We start from the raw sequence: 21,999 nt of genomic DNA, 5'->3' as shown, positions 1-21,999 counted from the left end.
TTATGTAAAAATATTTATATAAATAATTTAACATAAATTTTTTAATGTATTAATTTCAGTTACTTATTTGCCCAAGGAAAACAAGTATGGAAAAAATGGAAAAAGCGATATTTTGTACTCGTACAGGTTAGTTTGTTACTTGAAAAAATCGTATCAAACTTTTTATTCATAATTTTAAAAAATGATGTAAATAAAATGTTAGTAACAAAATGAGCTTTGTATGAAATATTAACGATCATTTAAAATTGATGTCTCTATTCATCACATAGTTTATCATTTGGCATTTCAAACTATATATAAAAGTTAACATATAATCGTCTTTGATGTTGACAATAAATGACATTTTGTATTGATATAAATACAAAATATGATGAGATAAATTGAAAATATCTCATTTTAAATATATTTCTGATCTGTTTCTTAAAGTTTTCAAATGTATTTTAACAAACTATTTACAGTCGACTCCGCATAAGTCGACACCCGGATAACTCGTCACTCGTCGCTTACGTAGTAAATTTTTTGTGGTCCTGGCCAACTTACATAGGCAATAATGTTATTAACCTTAAAAAGCTCGGTTTACTCAATGTTGTTTAACTCGTCACCACTGGATAAATCAACATACTTTTTCTGTTTCACACTTTTTAGAATTCTGATAAGTCAACCCCCCCAGAAAAATGAGTTCACACTACACAGTTTATTGTACAGTATGAACTCATTTTTTCAGGAGGGGAGTCAACTTATCAGACGTCAAAAAAGTGTGAAACAGAAAAAGTATGTTGATTTATCCAGTGGTGACGATTAAACGATGTCAAGTAAACTGAGTTTTTTAACATTAATAACATTTTAAGTAAAAATCCAATATAGGTACGTGGCCAGTGCTATTTACATTTAATAAAAATATAAATATGACTTTTACAAAGAAAGTCATATTTATATTTTTATTAAATGTAAATAGCCTATATTATTAAATGTAAATAGCCGGCCACGTACCTATATTGGATTTTTACTTAAAATGTAATTTTTACGATTGTGGCATTAGCACCAGAGGACGCTTTACCTGTTTTACATTCTTTTGCGAAGGCAGCAGTCTACAAAGAAAGGTCGTCTCCGAAATTTGTGTGAATTGTTCAAGGACTGCTGATGGTGCAAACGGTGAAGAAGGAGAACAACATGCAAAGTTTTTTCTTTGTAAAAGTCGTATTTGTATTTTTATTAAATTAATAACATTATTGCCTATGTAAGTCGGCCGGGACCACAGAAAATTGACTAATTAACCTACGGTGACAAGTTATCTGGGTGTCGATTTATGCAGAGTCAACTGTATTGTCATAAATAAAAAAGGTGATATTATTGATTTTTATATTTTATTATTTGATAAAAATAAATTTTTATCATATTTGCTGCTAATAGGTTTTGTTATTAACATATTTGTTTAACATTTGCGAAATTTTTAATACAATTACTATAATTTGCAGTGGTGTATAATATAGTATAGTATTTTATTGGCCGAAACAGTTTCTCATATATTTTGTACAAGTTCGTCTCATTCTTTATTTGCTTTCTCAGTGTGCCAAGAATAAAATGATACAATTTATTAGGAATTTTAATAATTAAAAAGTATTGTCAAATGCAAGAAATAAATGAATAAAATCTTTTTTAAAGTAGTTCAATTAAAGTTTAAAATCCAGAATAATAAAATACAATTAGTCACCAATTTAAGATTCTTGACTCACAATGGTTGAAATAGTATATTAAAAAATTGTTCAATTCCAAACACTCAGTTAACTTTATTAATGGTACAATATAAGAAGTAAATATTAAATGTAATATAATGTGATGGTCAATAATTACACACTTTATAATAAATCATTAAGTAAGTTTACTCATGTTTAACTATAATCCAGGTATATTCCATCAATACTTTAAATCAAAAATGAAACTTTCTGTGGAGCTACTCAGTCCAGTATTATCTTTATAACCCAAATTTTTAGTCTTTTTGTTGATCTATCACAGCCAGATACTATTCATTGTTATTATATAGACTAAAACATCTTAAGCTAAGTTTCAAGTTGATCTTTTGTTCAATATATGTTTGAGATATTTACTGAAGGACCAACAGATAGTAAAGAACACCATATTCATAAGTAGAAGTGAATGGATCTGTCGGTGTCTTTGTTTTTTTGCATTTATCCTACAAATAAACATTTTAATGTTGTTAAGAAGACTTATTAACATAACAAACATAAAATGACTTAATAATAATAAACAATTGCCAGGTTACATCAGGCTATAATAATGCTACTAATTGCTAATTAAATATATAATTGCTATTTGGCCTAGAGGTAGGTGTTAGGAGCCATCTCTTGATAAATTTAATAATTAATTTAGAAAATTCTGGAAGAAAAGAATCAGCCCAAAATGGGATGCAACCCACAATTCCCACATATCGTGTGAACATGTTGCCAGTTATGCTACCTGGAACTCGTTTTGATCTTCATTTCCAGAACTATTAATTTAGATATAATTTAATCATAGTTCCCAGTTGGTTCCATGACTAACCAGTATGGTTACATCTAAATTAATTAGTTCTAGAAGTGAAGATTGGATGGAGGTCTGCATAGTATAACTGGGAATACATCTGCATGGCAAGTAGGAATTGTGGGTTTGAGTCCCATTTTAAGTCAATTCTTTTCTTCCAGAACCTACTAAATTAATTATTAAATTTATCAAGAGATGGCACCTAATGCCTATCTCTATGCAAAATTATTAGACATTTAATTAGTAATTAGTAGCAGTAGTATAGCCCAATGTAATCTGACAATCATTTGGAATTAGTCTAAAAATCAGGTTTATGGATTTTTATATTTTTATAAAATGATTTAGGAGCCACTTTTGATATTCTGAAAAAATTTTTCATACAACACTCCAGTGAGTTACAAAAATGTTATTGAAGGAAAATGATTTAGGTGCCTAGTTAATTTTGAAAGATATTTCAATAATAGCACATCAGTTTTGACATCTAATAGAAATACTATAAATTATTATTGCATTTTATAAATTTTTATCTTGTGTACTAAATGAATTTTTTATTTTATTTTTACTAGTCTTTATATTTATTTAAATAAACATACTCATATACTGTAGTAATTTAAACAACTTCTATTTGTTTTAATTTGAAGAAATATCATTAGTTTGTAATAATATGATGATTTTTATAATTTATTCTATATATCCTGTGTAATGTTGGAATAAGAATAATTCTAGATACTTTTACATTTATTCCTTAACAATTTTTATTATTACTTTTAATTAAGTTTTTTATGTTTGTAATTTAAAAATTTATTTTAGAAAAAATAAAATAGTTTTAAAATATCCAAATTATAATGAAGTATTAATATAAATTTTCTGTTATTATTAAAAACATTTTGTCTTTATTTAAATTTGTTTGTTGGTATAAATATGAATAGTTTCAGTAAACTTTCCATATATTTTAAAAACTAATTTAAGAAAAATAGTCTTATATTTTTATAAATTTCAGGTCTCTCAATACACATTTGCAATGTGTAGTTTCAGAGAAAAAAAATGCGAACCAACAGAAATGATGCAATTAGATAGTTATACTGTTGATTATATTGAACCAGTGCCAGGTAAATTTTTTATTCAATAGTAATTATAATAAATGAATATAAACATCTTTTTTTCTTATTTTTTCCTTTTTTATACATAATATTAGAAACACTTGTAAAATGTTTCTTTTAAACTAAGATTATTTTCTAAGAACAAAATAATAGAATCTGAATTCTGTCAGGAGCCATCCATTGATTACATGTACATTTTTGAAGCCTTTTGACACCTCTCCTTTCCTGTTGTCTACAATGATGTACTTTTGGCAAATTCACTTTTCTTTGTGTATACAATAGTTCATGAACCTTTCCTGACATCAAAGAAATGATTTAAAAAGTTTTTAAAATATTTTATAAATATTAGTTTATTCACATGTCTGTTAAGTTAGGCTTATAAGAAAAAATTTATTTTTCATTAATATCACTAAAACAGACTCCACATAGGCACTGCCTCAACCTCCCTTTCATCATGTACAATGATGTACATTTACAACCCCCTTTCTCCCTTTAAACTGTTCATGTAATTAATAGATGGTCCCATACTTTTAATGAAAAAGTGAGAATAAAATTTGATTTATTTAAAAAAACTCATAAATAATTAATATTAATATTTTATTTATGGCTTTGTTATGTTTTATATCAAATAAATTAATTATATTAATTTGAAATATAATAAATATTAAATGAATAAATAATCAAACAAAAAGATTTGCCAGTTATATGAAACTAGTTATCATATTCAATTAGTTAAGAAAACTAAGAACTTCTTGAGATGATTGTTGAATTTTATGGAAACATAATTAATATTTGTTTCAATAAAAAATAAATATTTAATCTGGATCATTTTTTTTCTTACTTTCCTGGCTCTGTTATGTATGACAGATGGAAAGTATGGCAATCAGTTTAAAAATGATCCCCCCAAGATTTTTACATTTTTGGACTCGGGACCTGCAAACATCTAGAAATAGCAGAAAAAAAGAAAGAAAAAACCCTAAATTTTTTTGCTAGAAACATCTAGCAAAAAAATTTAGGGTTTTTTTCTTTTTTTTTTGTATGGATGTTTGTATGTGTTTGCACAATTTTGTTCACCCTGTTTGAAGCTTAATAACTCCTGTGATTTTTGTCAAAAATTTATGAAATTTTGCAGGAAGGTGTGCATATGAGGGGATTGATACTATTAAATTTTGGTGGTTAAAGGTCAACGGGGCGAAGAGATAGAAGGGGGAGTCGTGTCATATCTCAAGTAGAGTAAGACTTGATGACAATTTTACTTGTTATTAGCATTTACAATTTTTTATAAATTCCATCTCTACTTTCAAAATTAAGCTTTTTGCCATTTTATAATAATTAAAAGTATAAAAAGTTTTTTAAATAAAATATCATAACAGATGGCACCCCACACACAGTTTTAAATATTGACAAGAATGTTTGGCAACTCATTGCTGAATTTTTTTTATTTGAATTATACTTCTAACATTTATCTTCATATATTTCAACTTCATCAGATTTCATAAAATCAAAGTTTTTTAGAATGTCATCGAAAATCTTTTATTATTATTGAATTTTAAAACTTTCAAAAAATATATCTGAGTATGAAGTTAAAATGATTTTGAGACATTTGTAATAAAAATAAATTTCTAAAATCTGCTTCTAAATAAGAATGTTTAATGTATTTATTACATGATTTTTAATTTATCTATTATTTTAATTAAAATTAAATACATCTGTAAGATGTAAGGAGTACCTCATTAAAAATGTTATTTATGAATTTGAAAAAACTAATCCAGCATTTACAAAAAAATATGAACATAAATTTCATGTGTTTTTTGCCTGACCTGAATACCTCTTACATAACATAAAATAGATAACTTTCAATTATTATTAACTATAAGTATTTATTTATTAAACCATAATTGTAATTTAGATCTGGAGGGAGGACGCTTCTTCTTTAATGCTGTAAAAGAAGGTGACAGTGTGTTGTTTGCTAGTGAAGACGAAAATGAGTGTCACCTCTGGGTCATGGCAATGTATCGAGCAACAGGACAATCTCATAAACCAACTCCACTTGTTCAACCTTTGGCTAGTAAGAATTCAACCATTTCTCGATTACAAGGAGGTGAGTTGTAAATAATCAATAATCTAATACTTTAAAATTTGAATGATATTGTAAATATGTAAATTCAAATTTTTATATGCTGTAAATTAATATATATATCAAAAACTTCAATTAATAGATGAGTCAGTTTACAGTAACAAAAGTTTGAGATACATATTAACTATTATTTTCCTTAATTTTAATTCTACATAAAAGACAAAAATTTATAATTAATTATTACTGAATACATTGTAAAGTTCAATCATATTGAAAATATGTACCGTTTTTTCTGTCTCATAAGATGCATTTTTTTTTTCCTGAAATCTGCCTTAGAAAGTTTATCATGCATCTAATAAGATGATAGTATGATTAGGATAAAGTCTAGAGTGACAATTACTATTACTACACAAAAATTCAAATTTTCTAATTTTGACATAGTAGTCACTAGTCAATCCAGAATGAATTACATGAGCTTAAATTATTACATAAATAAGCAAAAGTAATACTTATATTTAGCATTGTGACTATCAGCCTAAAGCCAACTATTGAATATGTTCATCTTGTTTGTTTTCCATCATTAAGGTAGTCAATCCAGCTATTTACATTAAGCCTATGCACACATGGTTTTGTGACTTTAATCCCCATTTGAGGAGAATTTTTCAAAAATTAAAAAAAAAAAAATACAAAAGAAAACACAATTCATTAAATTTTATTAACAATGTTATCAGACAGAAAAAAATAGAAAAGAGTTAAAAAGTTTGAGAAAATATAAGAATAAATGAATTGAGAAGTTTTGTGAAGATTTAAAAATGTTTTATTACTGAAGAGATTTAATGGAAAGTAATGGAAGATTAACAAAAGAATGTAGTAGAAATTTTTTAAATGTTTTATAAGGATATATATAAACAATATTTTTGTGAAAAGAGAGCTGTTTTACAGTTAGAAATCAGTAAACTAAGAAGTGAAATAGTGACTTTTTAACATTTTAATCCTTGCATATTTTAACAACAATAATTAACGTAAGCAATGCATGTGCATTAATCAGAGTGATTGATTGAAGTGCTTTCCATAGCACTCTCAAAGGTGCTATAGGGACCAGTTCTCACAAGAAGTCTCAGAATCAACAAAATCAACTGATGAAATTCTGACAAGAACAGGTACCAAACAACTAGCAATAGCTTACACAAAATTCATCCTTGAATGTGGTATTTTTGAAGAAGGAATTAGAAATAAGTATCCCTAACACATACAAATCCATCTGGTCTCTTCCAGAAAAGTTCTCCAGTATGAATTCCCTTGTTTTACAAAAAGATACAGTGGCTGATCCATTAACGAACAGTTCAGACTACGAAAAAATTGGACAACGAACACCTTACAGAACAAACATCAGTAAAATAATGAATACCGATTGGTCTTCCTTTGTCTTCAGGCAACAATTCAAAACTTGTCGACGTTTCCGCACTCTGAAATCGACACTCAACCCGGTATATACTGATTGGATAGTATTCCTTTGAACTTTGAAACTGTCTCTTGTAATTTCAGCTTTTTATTTTTCTGACACAATTTTTTTATAGTATTTTCAAGACTGTTGGGTGGGCACTTGTCAGTTTTGCATCAGTTTGTATTTTCGAAAGGTGAGAGTATAATAGCAAAAGTAGAGAGTGGGCAGAAGATGTCTGATGTTGCTGGGTAGTGTGGCTTGAACAGATCTACAGTAGGCTGCAGTTCAATCTTATCTAAGAAAGATACAGTATAATCAAGAAGACTCAAGCAGCTAAAGGAGTAACAAAAATCACATCTGAGAAATAAAGAACATTGAAGAGCTCATAATAGAAACTGATCTGACGACAGAAGAACACCAAGAATTTTTGAATGGAAAACACCAAGAAACTTGGTGAGATATATTTTCTTTTGAAAAAGAGGATTAATACCGATATCTGCTATTAAACATCTTTTGAAGAAGTGAGAGGATGTCAGAACAAGTCTTAGAATGGAATCCAAACCAAGTTGAGGTTAATAGGCTTGAAGATCTCTACAATTACAATGCTATTAACTACTACTGAAAAATCCTGAAGAAGAGAGAAAAGCAAACGATATTAGACAGATTCTTTAACCCCCACAAATGGAAAAACATGACTAATAAAAATGCAAGACTGTGTACATATGTATTTTTATTGGGTTCCGGTAGAAAGACTTCACTGATTTCGGCGTTAAACTATTTCTTTTTTATTACCACTAGCACTTTCGACGAGTTTATAATGTATTTTTATTGTTACATATAAATAAACATAGTAAGAAGGTATATATTTTTTATCTTTTGGGGTCTCCAGAATGAATTAATCAAATTCCCATAGAAACCTATGGTAAATTGATAATCGGTTAACAAGCAATTCAGATAGCAAACAAAATCTTGGAACAGATTATGTTCATAAACCAATCACCCACTGTAATTGTTTTCAAAACATTGACTGAAGACACTCCATTGGTTGGCTTATCCTAGAAAAGAGAATGCAGCTTTCTGTAAAGCACTTGTCTTTCTATCTAAAAGATTGCTAGTGGTGGTTCTTAACCTCTCAAGAGCAATCTCTTGAATGTATAAGTTATATGTATAAACCATACAGAAATTAGAAGAAAGCACTGTTACTTCAAGAGACACAAATTGACTGTTTACCACATAAATAATATAATAAAATTGGAAGATTTCAGAAAAATTAATGAAAGCGAATGTTGTCTATTGATGTATAGTTAAGTTCTGAAAAGAAGCAGATGATCAAGGAAAACTAGAAAAACTCTTGGCCATTATATAAATGTAAAAACTTTGTGACAGCAATTGGGGGGACCTAATCTCAAGGGAGCCACAAATTCTATTATGAACAAACAACAGAAAATGAATGACTTCAAGCGTATTCTGTAAACAAAGAAACTAATGAATGATTTATGTGTATTGTCTCATGCAACTTTGTCGTATGCTTACCAAAACTTGGCTTTGAAAGCAAGTAATGTTCTTTGTTTTCAAGGCCAAGTAAGCCCTGATTGCAATCAGCATCACCTTGTGGGAGTATTGATTCTACGTTGAATCAGTTTGAAGATTCTTGCATAATGCATGATATCCTTTTTTATAGCTTGTGCTTCCTCCCTTTTTATTGTCTGTGGTTGCCATTGACAGTAAGATGTAGTCTTGCGAGGCTCAAAAGAAGACCAAATAACAGCTGAAAAACCTGTTGTAAATGATGGTAACTTTGAAGTCTTTTTCCAATACTACAATAGATATCCTAATAAAAAATATTTGGAGACTCATTAAAAAATGCTTTATATACTGTATAACCAATAGAATCCATTCAGTTATTCCTTAGACTATTGTATTGTGTTACTTTATATATCTATATGGTAAAAATTAAACTAAATTATGAAAAAATTTTTAATTTGTAAATCAGGTCCCATGCATAGGGTTTTTTCTATTATTTGTTTTTCTGTTTGTTACTATCATCAAATCTTCAGTTAATAATTTGCTTAACAAAAGATTACTGTCACAATTAACATTTTCAGTTGTGCATGAGGCAACAGAATAGTTTAACATAATTTTTTCAACTGGTCTCTTCTTTCTTGAAACATGTATACATTCAAATACACAAGCATGTGATGTTAATGCATCACCATATGTTTAGTGCAAAAGATTTGAGATTTGGTTGCATTCTTGTCCAGCTTGAATAAAACTTTACATTCAGTTTTTGTTCATTCATTGTTACAACTCAGTCTGTCTGTAACAAAGTATCTTTACACCACCTAATTCAAAGATAAATATACAGAGTCTAATTTAATCTTTATTAGCAGTTATTCAACCAGAGGTCTGCAAGAAGGGTACTGTAAGGCTACAAGTCTATACACAGAAGGTTCAGGGAATATATGATTGAAAAAGGTTGAGAATCACTGCCCTAAAACATAAAAAGTTGATAACTTAAGGTATTTCTTCAATAGAATCAATCAGTCTTGGAACTTTACAGATTGATTTCATTGCATAATTGAAATTATAATTATAAAATCTGAACTGGAAAAACAAAATGACTTTTTTAAGTTACCTTTTTCCCTACTTACTTTTCATTACAGAAATTCGTCTTTATCTTTAGTATACAGAATTATTAAATACTTTTTATATTAATGATTCTACATTAGAAGTTATTTTGTACTATAATACATATTTACCTCAAACTTCAATTACTAACTTTAATCATATTCCACTGTATTAAAATGAATTACATAATGCTCACAACAAAATGATTAAAATTGTTTTATTTCTATTTAAACTTTGCTTTATGTATGCTCTCATTTTGAGAAGAAACTTAAACAATGAAATCTCAATCTGTTGTTTCCAGAAACAATTTTTTTCTCAGAAACATCATTCAATTTCTAGAGTTTCTGAACAAATCCTGTTTAAACTATGGAAATTAAACATGAATCATCATTTATTTTTAAATTTATTGTTTTCCTGCATCTATTAGTTAATATGTTTAGTCCTGAAGATCATTATTCTTAGACTGGTCATTTTTAAGAAAGATCAACATCATAAGCATAAATGTTAGTATGCATTGGTTACAGCATTTGACATTTTTAAAACAATATGTTACAAGTAGCATGTAAGACATGAGCTGCAGAGAAAGGGGTGGTGGTGACAGTGATGTGCTGAGTTTTACCAAAATACTTCATACATTTAAGTGAGAGCATTTTCATATGTTCATTTTCACAATATCACCAAAAGAAACCAAGCAAACATCCTGAATATTGGAAGTTTATTGTTTAGTTTGAAAGTGAAAAATAATGATAAACAAATGAAGATCAAGGGTTTTTTTTAAAAAGAAATACAGGTTGGAGATGATGATAGAAAAAAGATCACCAGTTTTTTGATTTTATAAATACATAGAGATGCTTTTTTTCATTTTATGCAGTCTATTGCATCAATTGTTTTCCCATTTATTTAGAGTTTTCAGGTTTCCCAACGAAAACAATGAATTTTGGTTTCACTGTATTTTAACTGTTAAATTATTATTTAAATTTAATCTTTTAATAATTTAGTTTTAATCATTGTAAAGGCTTTTTCAAATGATAAGCTTTATATCATTCAAGATTGATATTTTTTCCACTGTGAAGTCCAATCTGTATTACTACTATCATTGATCTTTCATATATGATTACTAATTTTAACTTCTAATGCTTGTTTCTGTATCTATTTTATTGATTGAACAGATTGATATAGTGTTAATTTAGATTGTTAGAGAACTTTATTTATAAATTAAATAATAATAAAATTTTACAAAATGAATAAATTATTTTTAAAATAGATGCGGACAGGGCTCGCAAACACGGAATGGATGAATTTATCTCTGCTGACCCATGCAATTTTAATCATCATGCATTATTTAGATTACTTCAAACCCAAGCATTGGAATATAGATTAGCTGATATATTCTGTTCCTTGGTAATTATAATTTAATCAAACATTTATTTTGAATACTGATTTTCTTAATTATTTAACATTATTTAAAATAGAATTATATACTTAAAAAATTAATATTTATATTATCAAGATGTTAAAACAAATGTGTATAAAATGTTGTTAAGACATACTGTGAATGTAGATCATAATATGAATTGTGACATATTGTAAGTTTGAAGCTTCTATCCTAAAACATTTTGTTAAAATTTTTGATTTTTTTTAATTAATGATCAAAAGTGAATTTTTACAAAGTAGATAAAATATTTAATATAAATGCATTCTGATTTGTATTAAACATTATTTGTTTCTTAGGGTTGGTACAGTCCAGGGCAATTATTTGTTTTAGATGAATATACTGCTCGATATGGTGTACGAAGTTGTTATCGTCATTTATGTTATTTAAATGATCTATTAGATCGAGCAGAAAAAGGTATCATGATCGATCCAACTTTAATTCATTACAGTTTTGCATTTTGTGCCTCTCATGTACATGGAAACAGGTAAATATAAATTTCATTATTTAAAGTTTTACATTTCAATTATACTCTTAGGTAATTTGTTAATATAATATATGACAGTTCAAATATAAAAATTTAAATGCTTTGTGTAATAAGGAATTTAAGATAGAATTTTATTTGATTTTGATGAATAAATTCATTTAAACCTTAATAAATGATCAGTAGTTTTTATTATCTTTTAAATTTAATAGAAGTTTCTGCTTTATGAAAACTACAATGTTCAAAATATAAATTTAGATTTATTAAAATATCTGTTCAGTTTTCATGCATTCAATTTTATATAGTATACATTAAAAAAAAAAAAAAACTAATTCATTATACAACACTGCTTTCTTATAGTCATATATGTGCAGAATAAATCTTCATCTTTATGGAAATCAATCAATTTTTGTATGTTATTTTACAAGGATAATTTTATTGATAATTCAACCTCAGTTTAAAGTACATTAGCAACAATTAGATTTTGTTTCTCTATAATATATAATAAATTAAAGCAATATTCAAAATCTAATATTTTATAGAACATTGACAATTCAAAAACTAAAGTCTGTAAATGTTTGTCTGTCTTCATCTATCCCTCTCTATACTTTAGTATTGCTTTATCCCTTCACAATAGACATTATCTGTAATTTTTGTATTGCCAAAAAAAGATCCTGTTTCTTTTTGCCCTCTCTCTCTCTTTCCCCAGCTATGCTAAAGATCTTTGAAATTTGTATACATGTATCCATATATGTTCCATATATTACCCTATTATATCTTGTATTAGCACAGCTACATTCTGGTATTATTCATCATTCTACTACTAGTAATCTTTTTGAAATTTAACCTGTAATTTTATCTAACTTTGAATTAAAATTATCCACATTTGTCATTTACATAGACATAGCTAAAGCTTTAGATTCTTTGCCCCAAACATTCTTCTCAAAAAATTATCCTCAGAATTTGAAATAAATAACACAATTCTGCCTTGGTTTAATAACTTCTACATACTGTGCAACTACAAAATAAAAGTATGTGTTACATTTTTATCAATTTCCTCGTTGTTAGGTATTTTCCAAAGCTCTGTTCTTAGTAATTTATTTTCATCACATATATTAATAAATCTCTTTTATAACTTCTTCCTTTATCAATGCCTATGCTGATGACATCAAAGTCATCAATTTCTGCCAAATAATATTACATAAATATAATTAATAAATCTTTTACCTCATTAAATCTCTTAATAAACACAAACAAGAGTAAAGTCACAATATTAGTCTTGTTCAAATATCTGTTAGTATTAACTTATATATAAATAATCAGAATTTACAACTTGACCATAATACTCAAGACATAAGTATAATAAACAATTCTAAATTCATCTTTAACCTATGTACTAATAATTTAATTTTTAAAAATCTATACACACCTCAGTTTGTTATGACAAAATCAAATCAACCTCAGCCAAAAATACTCTTCATGCAATATTCCTCACCAATATTTATTATTTAATATTTATTTATTGCAGATATTTATTTCAGTGAAAAAAATAAAATTGAGTAATACTGTTTTTAATATTACATCTATATTTGAATCTAAATGAATAATTTCATAAAATTTTATTGATAAATACAAACAGATAAATTTTCAAAAATTTATTTTTTAAGGAATCAAATCTGAGAGAATATCATCTATGCAAAAATAAATCACAGGTAGAATTAAAAAAATAATAATAATAATGTTAAAAAATTAACTTAATATATCATCTTAACTAAAAGTTATTTAATTTAAACTTTCAAGTTTAAAAGAATTATTAAAAATGACTACTTTATTACTATTATAAAATGAAAACATTTAATTAACTTACTTAACACAACCAATCAAACAACTTCCATATTTACCTGTTCATAAAAATTGTTTCTTTGGAGTTTATATTTTTACTAGTATTTATTTACTAAGTAAGTAGTATTTACTGTTATGCAAGCATTTTTAGGTTCCTGTAACCTATCTTCAGAAATATTAACAGTCAATACCAAAAATTACACAGTGTTTAAAAATCTTGCCATATAATAATCCTTAGAAAACAACCCATCTTTTTAACACAAAACTATTCCATTCTCTTTCCAAAAATATTTAATTATTTAGAAATTAAACATGAGATGATTAATCAATAGTTTATTTTGGAATAATAATTAATACTAAATTCTGTTGATGCAGTTTTTATTCATTTTCAATACTTAGCTTCAGTTAATGTATAAAATCTATACTACTGCATTTCTTAGAGTAATTTATGCTGTTTTTAAATGTATAATTGCTAAATCATCCAAATCATGTAATATGTTTAAAAAAAGTTTATTTAATGAATCAAAATAAATTATTCTGAATTAATAGTCTTTAAAAATTGTATTTGCATTTTCAGCATTTTCTGATCTCATTATCAGCAGATACACAGATATTATAAAGTATTTAGATTATTAAAACAAATATTGTGGAACATAATAAATATATTTTTATATAATACAGACTTTTAACCAACCAAGATACATAATTCATTTGTATAAACATTTCTGATTTATAATGGATTTGCATTAACTCAGCATCATATTCAAAATTCCAAAACTAAACTGCTAAAGTAAAGAAACCAAAGCATTTATTGGAAATATTTCCAAACTGGTTTTTAATCCAGCCTCAGTTCTCCATGTAGAAATAATGCCAAGCTGAATTAATCTAAAAACATTTCTAATAAATAAATTGGTTTCTATAACAATTATTTTTGAAATCTCTGATTTAATATATTGTATAAGACGTCAAATAAAAATAATTTGTTTAATGTTCTCTTAAAGAATAAGAAATTTATTCTGATAAGTAAGAATAAATTAAAATTTAATGATGATAAAGAAAATTAATATTAGATTTGAACTGCCATATAAATTGAATTTGAAGAGTATGTTCAACATTTCACTTATTTAAGAATTGATGAATGTTTTAAACAATAATTATGCATTATACAATATTTAAAAAGATGTTAATTGAACAAAGAAAATATTTATTTTTTACACGGGTCGTATCAATTATCACTTTTGAGATAGTGTAATTAGAAGTTTTTCAAATTATGTTGAAAGTATTCTTTAAATCCTTACAAAATATAACTTCGTAATAATGTAGCTAATATTGATTTGTATATTTAAATAAAAATGATTAGTTTAATATATTTTAAAATCAGTCTAAAAGAATTGACATTTTATTGAATTTTTAATATATGTGAGTAATAATTTAAAAGCTCTTGTTTGAATTATACTTTGTTCTCAATATAAATCAGCAACTTTTACTCTTTATATTTATTCAGATAATATATAAATTACAGTAATACATTTATTATTTGTATTATATTGATTTAATATTGTGATTTTTGATATGGCCTGTGCAATTGTGATTTATCTTGTCTATACTTTGATATCATAAATATTACAATTTTATAATAATTTCTAAATTATATAAAGTTTAAAGTAATGAGCAATTTGTACAATTACACTTTTTATGAATATATTACTAATGATCTTCTTTAATTATTACTTTATACATAAATATTACTATTTAAAATAGTGGCTAGCATCTTAATATTGTTATGTTTATATTTTAATTAAAAATACTAAAAACTCAATATGTAAGGATTTCTCATATGTAATGTTATGTACTATTTTAAATAATTCAAATAAATTGTATACATTAGGAAAACTATATACTGAATAAATTTAATTTAAAGATTAAAAATTTTCTCTGAGAGCTAATAAAATTTAATATCAGCTATAATATTTGCTACCTAAATACTTTATCTTAGTTTAAAAATTTTGTCTAAATTACTTATTATATTGAATTTTCCACTTTTTTTTTTTTTTTTATTATATTTATGCAGTTTTTAAACAATTTATTCTTGAAAGTAAATAAATATTCAGCAATGTTTTTCCAAGGTATTTAAAATTATATATTCTATAAACTGCTAAATATCTTTTTCTGGAAAAGTAAGTTTTCTGAACTAATTCTCAACTAATAATAAACCTTGGGAGTTTTTCCCTCTTTTTTCCTTGAAGTATAATACAAATTATTTATTATCAAATACAAAATTATATTATATTATTATTTTCTTTATTCTTTGGAAACAGGAATTTAGATGTTTTTAAAATAAATTACCTTTTCAAAGAGAGAATATTATTATTTGCATTCTGTCTGGCTCTATTTGAAAATTAATTATATATTGATCATCATTGACAATATTAAATTTTCTATTGTGATTTTATTTACAGGATTTCATTAGTATTTCATATAACATGATTTTAATATTTACAAGGCTCAAATATTTTCTCTTAAAAATGTTATGTTTTTACAAAAATAATATACAAAAGATGATTTTACAAAAAAGTTAACTGTAATATAAACCAAACTTTTATTAAATTTAATGAGAAATTTTTGGTTTAACAAATTAAGGTTGCTAACCATTATTTTATATTATAAATATAGTTTGATAATGCAAAAGCAAATATCCAAAATTTTATCTAGATAAATATAAGTAATTTACAAAAGATATGTTAAATTTTAAATTTCAGTTAAACTTAGAAATGTATTAATTAAGGCATATTTAGTATTATGTAAGAATTTTGAATGGGTGAAAATTAATATTTATTTGTATGGTATATTTTGATATAAAAAACATTTTATATTATATTCATAAAAGAATAATTTTTATAATTTATTTTAAGGATAAAAATAACTCAAAATTATAATTACTAATATATTAATTTTTGAATACTTATAGAAATAGGATGAAGGTATAAAAATAAAAATCTGTAATGCAATTCAATGTTATGATAAAAATATGAAAATACTCAACTTCATTAAGCATATATCGGAATTTAAAAAATAAATAAAATAGCTTTATTGTAATATATTATTGATAAGTTTTTCTTATTGATTGTTAATAGATTTTTTAATCAAATAAAATGCCATTACTATTAATTGACTGGATTCTTTTTCTATTATGTCTTTAAAATATTTAGTTGAGTTACATTCTTTATTTTTTATATTTTCATTTAATATTTTTAATATTACTTCTTGAATTTAATCATAAATTGTTTCATGATACTTTTGAAAAAATAAATTTATTTAGGCACATTATTCAACTTTTAACATCCATTCAATATATTATTTAATTTAAAATTCACAAATTAGGTATTTTCTAGAATATGAACTGTAATTGTTTAGATTTGCAAATATTTTGTCATATGGAAACTTTTAAATACATTAATTATTAGTCTAAAAATTCTTATGACAAGATTAAAATTCATGAATTTTTGAATATTATATTATAATAATAATAATAATAATGCTGCAAAAAGTTGGATACAGGCAATGAATATTTGTTATATGGTAGTTGAAAATAAATTTTATGAGATTAAAGAATAAAACATAGTTTTCAAATAGGTATATGCGTTAAAAAATGATTTTAAAACAATATTAAATAAAAAAAAAGATTAACTTGTAATTGTTTTGAAAAATAAAATTATATTATATCAGCAAATTGTTAAAAGCAATATTTATAATGAAGAGTGTAAATGTCTACTGTTTTAAATTCATGAATTATAATTCATAAAGCTTGAAAAATTTCATAAATATCAAAATGTGGAAATATCTTGCTGTAACAATAACTATTTGGAATTTGTTAATTATAAAATATATTCTTTTGAATCAGATTTATTCATATAATATATAATATTTCTCAGAACGTATTAAATTTTTTTTTAATTACTGTATACAAATCAAAAAAAAAAATTTGCATTTATACATTAATGATTTTTATTTTCACATCAATTTCTCAGATTCGGAATATATCAATTTATAACTTTAATTATTGTTCACGAAATACAGATTTGATTATCTATTAAATGTATCATTTACTGTTTTTTTTTTTTTTTTGTTTCTAATTTAATATGATTCTAATAATTTCATTATTTAGAAATTTATTAATTTCCTTTATTTTTTATTGAAATAAACTTTATTTCTCAATATATGATTTTATGAATATTTATTTCTAAGATAATGTTCAAGGTAAAAGAAACCAGTCATTAATGTTAAAAAATTTATAAGTTTAAAATTGAATTGTTAATAGTCTAAATTTAAAATAAATTTCGCACAATAATTAATACGTGGATAATATAAACAACAATGTAATGATAATCAATACATTTTCATGTGTAGATAAAAAAATCAAATTAAAATGAAAACTTTTTAAAATAGTAAATCTTCTTCAATTTTTTTAAATTTCTGGTTATTTTATCAAATATTAATAAAAATTGCTCACAGTATAAACTGCTTAAATAGTATGCATTATTTAAAATATAACTATAAACTATACTATGAAAAAATATATGAAAATTGTACGTTAATGGATACGTATGAATTGCATTTACAGAATTAGAATATTCAATATGTATGTGATTAACTCAGGATCTCCCATGTTAAATAAGTCACAGGATCATAACATTATTAATATAAATATTTGCAGCTTTGATTATAATGAAAATTATTAATTTAACTTTGATAAGAGTTCTAAAAGTCCAGACTTTAATAAAAAAATTTAACCTAGTGAACAATTCAATTATTCACTTGTTATTTTATATATGTTTAAATTATGAATTTAATTTAAATAATTTTTAAAAAAATAATTAAGTTGATCAAATGACTTCTTAACTTGGATAGATTTGAATTAATCATAAAATTGGAGTATTAATATTTATAAAAGCCAACAGGAAATTTATTATTGTGTATGAACAATATATCAAATAATAATTAAAAAATTTCAAAGACAAAACAAATATAAGCATGTATTGCTTTAATAATATATGATTCTTAAGTATTCTGTTTTCTGAAACACTTTAAATATTTGATTGGATTTCTTATTAATATGTAAATTCTGGTTTAAATGTTTAATTATAAAGAAAATAATCAAATAAACTAATTAAAATTACTAATTGCTGTACAATTCTAAACTAATATCAAAGCTGAACTATAAATCTGTCTAATCAATGAAAAATTAATTGAAGTGCATTAATTTAATAAATATAACTGATAGAAATGCATTACGATATTATTTACTTAAAATTTTATTTGAATCATCATCATAAATGGAATAATAATTATTCTAATGGTTTTTATTTATGTAAAAAATAAAATTAACTATTTGAAATAAGATTGCTTATTATAGGATTTGGTGAGTTTTGTGGTTATGATAATATTATGGTTAAATTTAATATTAAATTTATTAATTATCAAAATTAAATTTTTAAATGTTTTTAATCATTCAAACATAAAAAAAAAAATTTGGGAAAATACAACACTAGACAATTAAATATATAAATATTACCATTATTATGTACTGACATTGATTTCACACTTGCACACAAAAAGTATTGCTCCTCCAGCAGGACAGATTGCCACAGATGTGAGGTATGTGCCTACTGTCCTTCCTTATGCATGATATTGTCCATTTTTGCACTTATTATCTGTTATTGCACTTTCCTGCAGCCAACTTTATCTTACCCATGATACAACTGTGTTCAACTGCAAGGAATTTACTTACATAGAATTATTTAATAATCTGCCAGAGTAACAATAAACGTAGAAAACTTAGAACGATAGTTTGATATACATGAGTATGTAATGTGTGGTAATTAGTCTGCTAAATTGCTTGGCAGAGTGAACACAGTGCTTTATTCCTAACTTTATGTTAAAGTTGTTCTTTAAATAATTTATAAAAATGCATGAAGATTTTAAATACTACTACTATTTGGTAGTCGCATGTTGTGCTTTATTAACAAGAATAGCAAATTTTTTTTACTATTAAATACTTTCCTTATCTAATGTGTATTGTTACCTTTGCCATTATAATGGCATAGGTTACAGTACCTTTTGAGCCTTTTCTTCCCTGCTCGCTGTGACACCATTGCAAAATTAATTGACCATTTTGTAAATTTTTCCCTCTACAATATTCTTTAATTCCCTGAAGTTTACCGTTTCCCTCCTTTAAATGATTCTCACCAAACCAAAAGTATTTAATGCTTTTCCTTTAGTTAACTTTCACTGTACCTGAATTAATTGAACTCTATAATTTTACATCTGTTATATTGGTTCATTTGGAAATATACAATTTACATTTATAAAACTTTTTTTGACAAATACAATATGTAATTTTAAATTTATCACAATTTGAAGCTATAATTTTTTTTCAATGGTTTTTGGAAAAAAGAAAAACTAAAATACTTACTAAATCTTACTAAACATCATATATAAAATTTTCAAAGAAAATAAAATATTCATTAAAATTCATGTCAGTCTCTACATTTAATCATTTTTTGGAACTGAAGTATTTTAAGAATAAATTGCTCAAAATAGGGAATAACTTACCATATATAATAAAAAAAATTTTTGAACTTTTTTCCTTTTTTTAAAGGTATTAAAATATCTTATATAATTATTAGGACCTTTTCATTTTATACTTTATATAATCTTAAATATATAAAATAATTTATTAAATATATTTTTGTCTATTTTATAATGTAAGTGTAATAAGTACTAAATATATAATGTTTTTGTTAATATGTTTTTATATCATTAGGAACAATTGTCTACTACCATAAATATTAGTTCTAGAATTTACTGCTTGCTTAAATCTGTTTAAATATATTAATATTTTTACAGTAATTCAGAGATTAATTTTGTTCTGATTTTTTTTCCCTACTATATACTGTATAACTTTTTAATTTCAAGTAAAATTTGAAAAATTTATTTTACAAAAGCAATTAATTGATTAAAGAGAAACGTAGGCCTGTATTATTACTAATTTATTTAAGCAGTGATGAAGGCAAATAATTTGTATTTATAATACAGTTGTCTCTTAGTATCCATGGTGGTATGGTTCCAGGACCCCTGCAGATACCAATATCTGCAAATGCACAAGTTCTTTATATAAAATGGCATAATATTTGCATATAACCTACTCACATTCTCCTTCATAGTTTAAATCATGTCTAGATAATACATGATACAATGTAAATGTTATGTAAATAGCTGTTATTTTGTATTGTTTAGAGAATTATGACAAGAAAAAAAGTTTGTACATGCAACCACTGTATGTGTAACTATCATAGTACATGACAGCAGCAACAGATTGCTTTATTTTATGACCTGAAAGAGAAATACATAGAATATAACACACAATATTTAAAATACAAGAAAATTCAAGGTTGCTTTTTGCAATTTCCTGGAACCTTTTTTTTTTTTTTTTTGAATATTTTCAATCTGTAGTTGGTTGGATGCAGAATCTGTGGATACAGAGGGCTAACTGTATGTATATATATAATTTATGTTTGGCAGATATATTTACATGAATGTATTATATACAAAAAGGAGGTTATAATATAATTTATGTAATTCTGAGGATGTAGAGATTATAGAAATTATTTATAAAAAATAGTAAATATGTATTTAAATTATTCTGTAAATCTTACAAAAGAAAAATTTGAAAGATTAATATGTAATATATGTATTAAATATGATTTGAGAGAGTGAAAAATAACTGCTCATTTTTATATATAATATTTCATGATATTTAAACATTTACCTTGAAACCAATTAAAAGAATGGGGAAAAAAAATGTCATAAAAAAGATTTAGCGTCAGATTTTTTTACATTAAATTTTATTATTGATGAAAAATAATTTAGATGTTTCTTCATTTTTGATTTTGCTTCCATAATTAAGCTATATTTTGAGTAATTTTTTCTTCATTTTTTAAATAATAATATCACATTCTCTTATTTTTATATAGATCATTTATTTCAATTTCATGTTAATGTCTTTTATTGAGCCATAATTAAAGTTTTATTTTTGAATTTAGCATTGTGAAAAGTTTAAATTTTAATTACATAAAAAAAATATCTTTTAGGTAATTTATTGTGATTTAAAGCATCTTGCATTTGCATTCAAATTTAAATGAAATAATTTATTTTTTCAAAAGTTTTTGTCTTAATATCTTATGAGCTTTTTTTAAAGACAAAACATTTTAAATACATTTTTAACTATGGAACATATAGCATCAGACATAAACTACATTTGAGTAGTTTTCACTAATAACTTTTTGTGAGTTTCTATTTAATATGAGAAATCACCTAAACCTTGATTATGTCAATGATAATTATAAACTGACACACTTAGAAACATTGTTATAAATTCAGCTACGGGATATACGT

General features: G+C 24.6%; 1 protein-coding gene across 1 annotated transcript in view; it reads left to right on the top strand.

Annotated features, from left to right (window-relative positions):
- Cadps (calcium-dependent secretion activator 1) overlaps positions 1–21,999 on the top strand; it is a 119,766-nt gene that overhangs the window by 51,053 nt on the left and 46,714 nt on the right. The window contains 6 exon segments of the mRNA XM_067270864.1: positions 60–126; positions 3,539–3,647; positions 5,548–5,739; positions 11,052–11,188; positions 11,519–11,706; positions 19,162–19,200. Of these exon segments, the coding sequence (XP_067126965.1) occupies positions 60–126; positions 3,539–3,647; positions 5,548–5,739; positions 11,052–11,188; positions 11,519–11,706; positions 19,162–19,200 (732 nt within the window).

Source organism: Centruroides vittatus, unplaced genomic scaffold, assembly GCF_030686945.1.
Source record: "Centruroides vittatus isolate TY-2023 unplaced genomic scaffold, ASM3068694v2 contig_388, whole genome shotgun sequence".
Lineage (NCBI taxonomy): Eukaryota > Metazoa > Arthropoda > Arachnida > Scorpiones > Buthidae > Centruroides > Centruroides vittatus.
The sequence above is the reverse complement of the archived record's forward strand: the minus strand, read 5'-3'. Positions and strand labels throughout refer to the sequence as shown.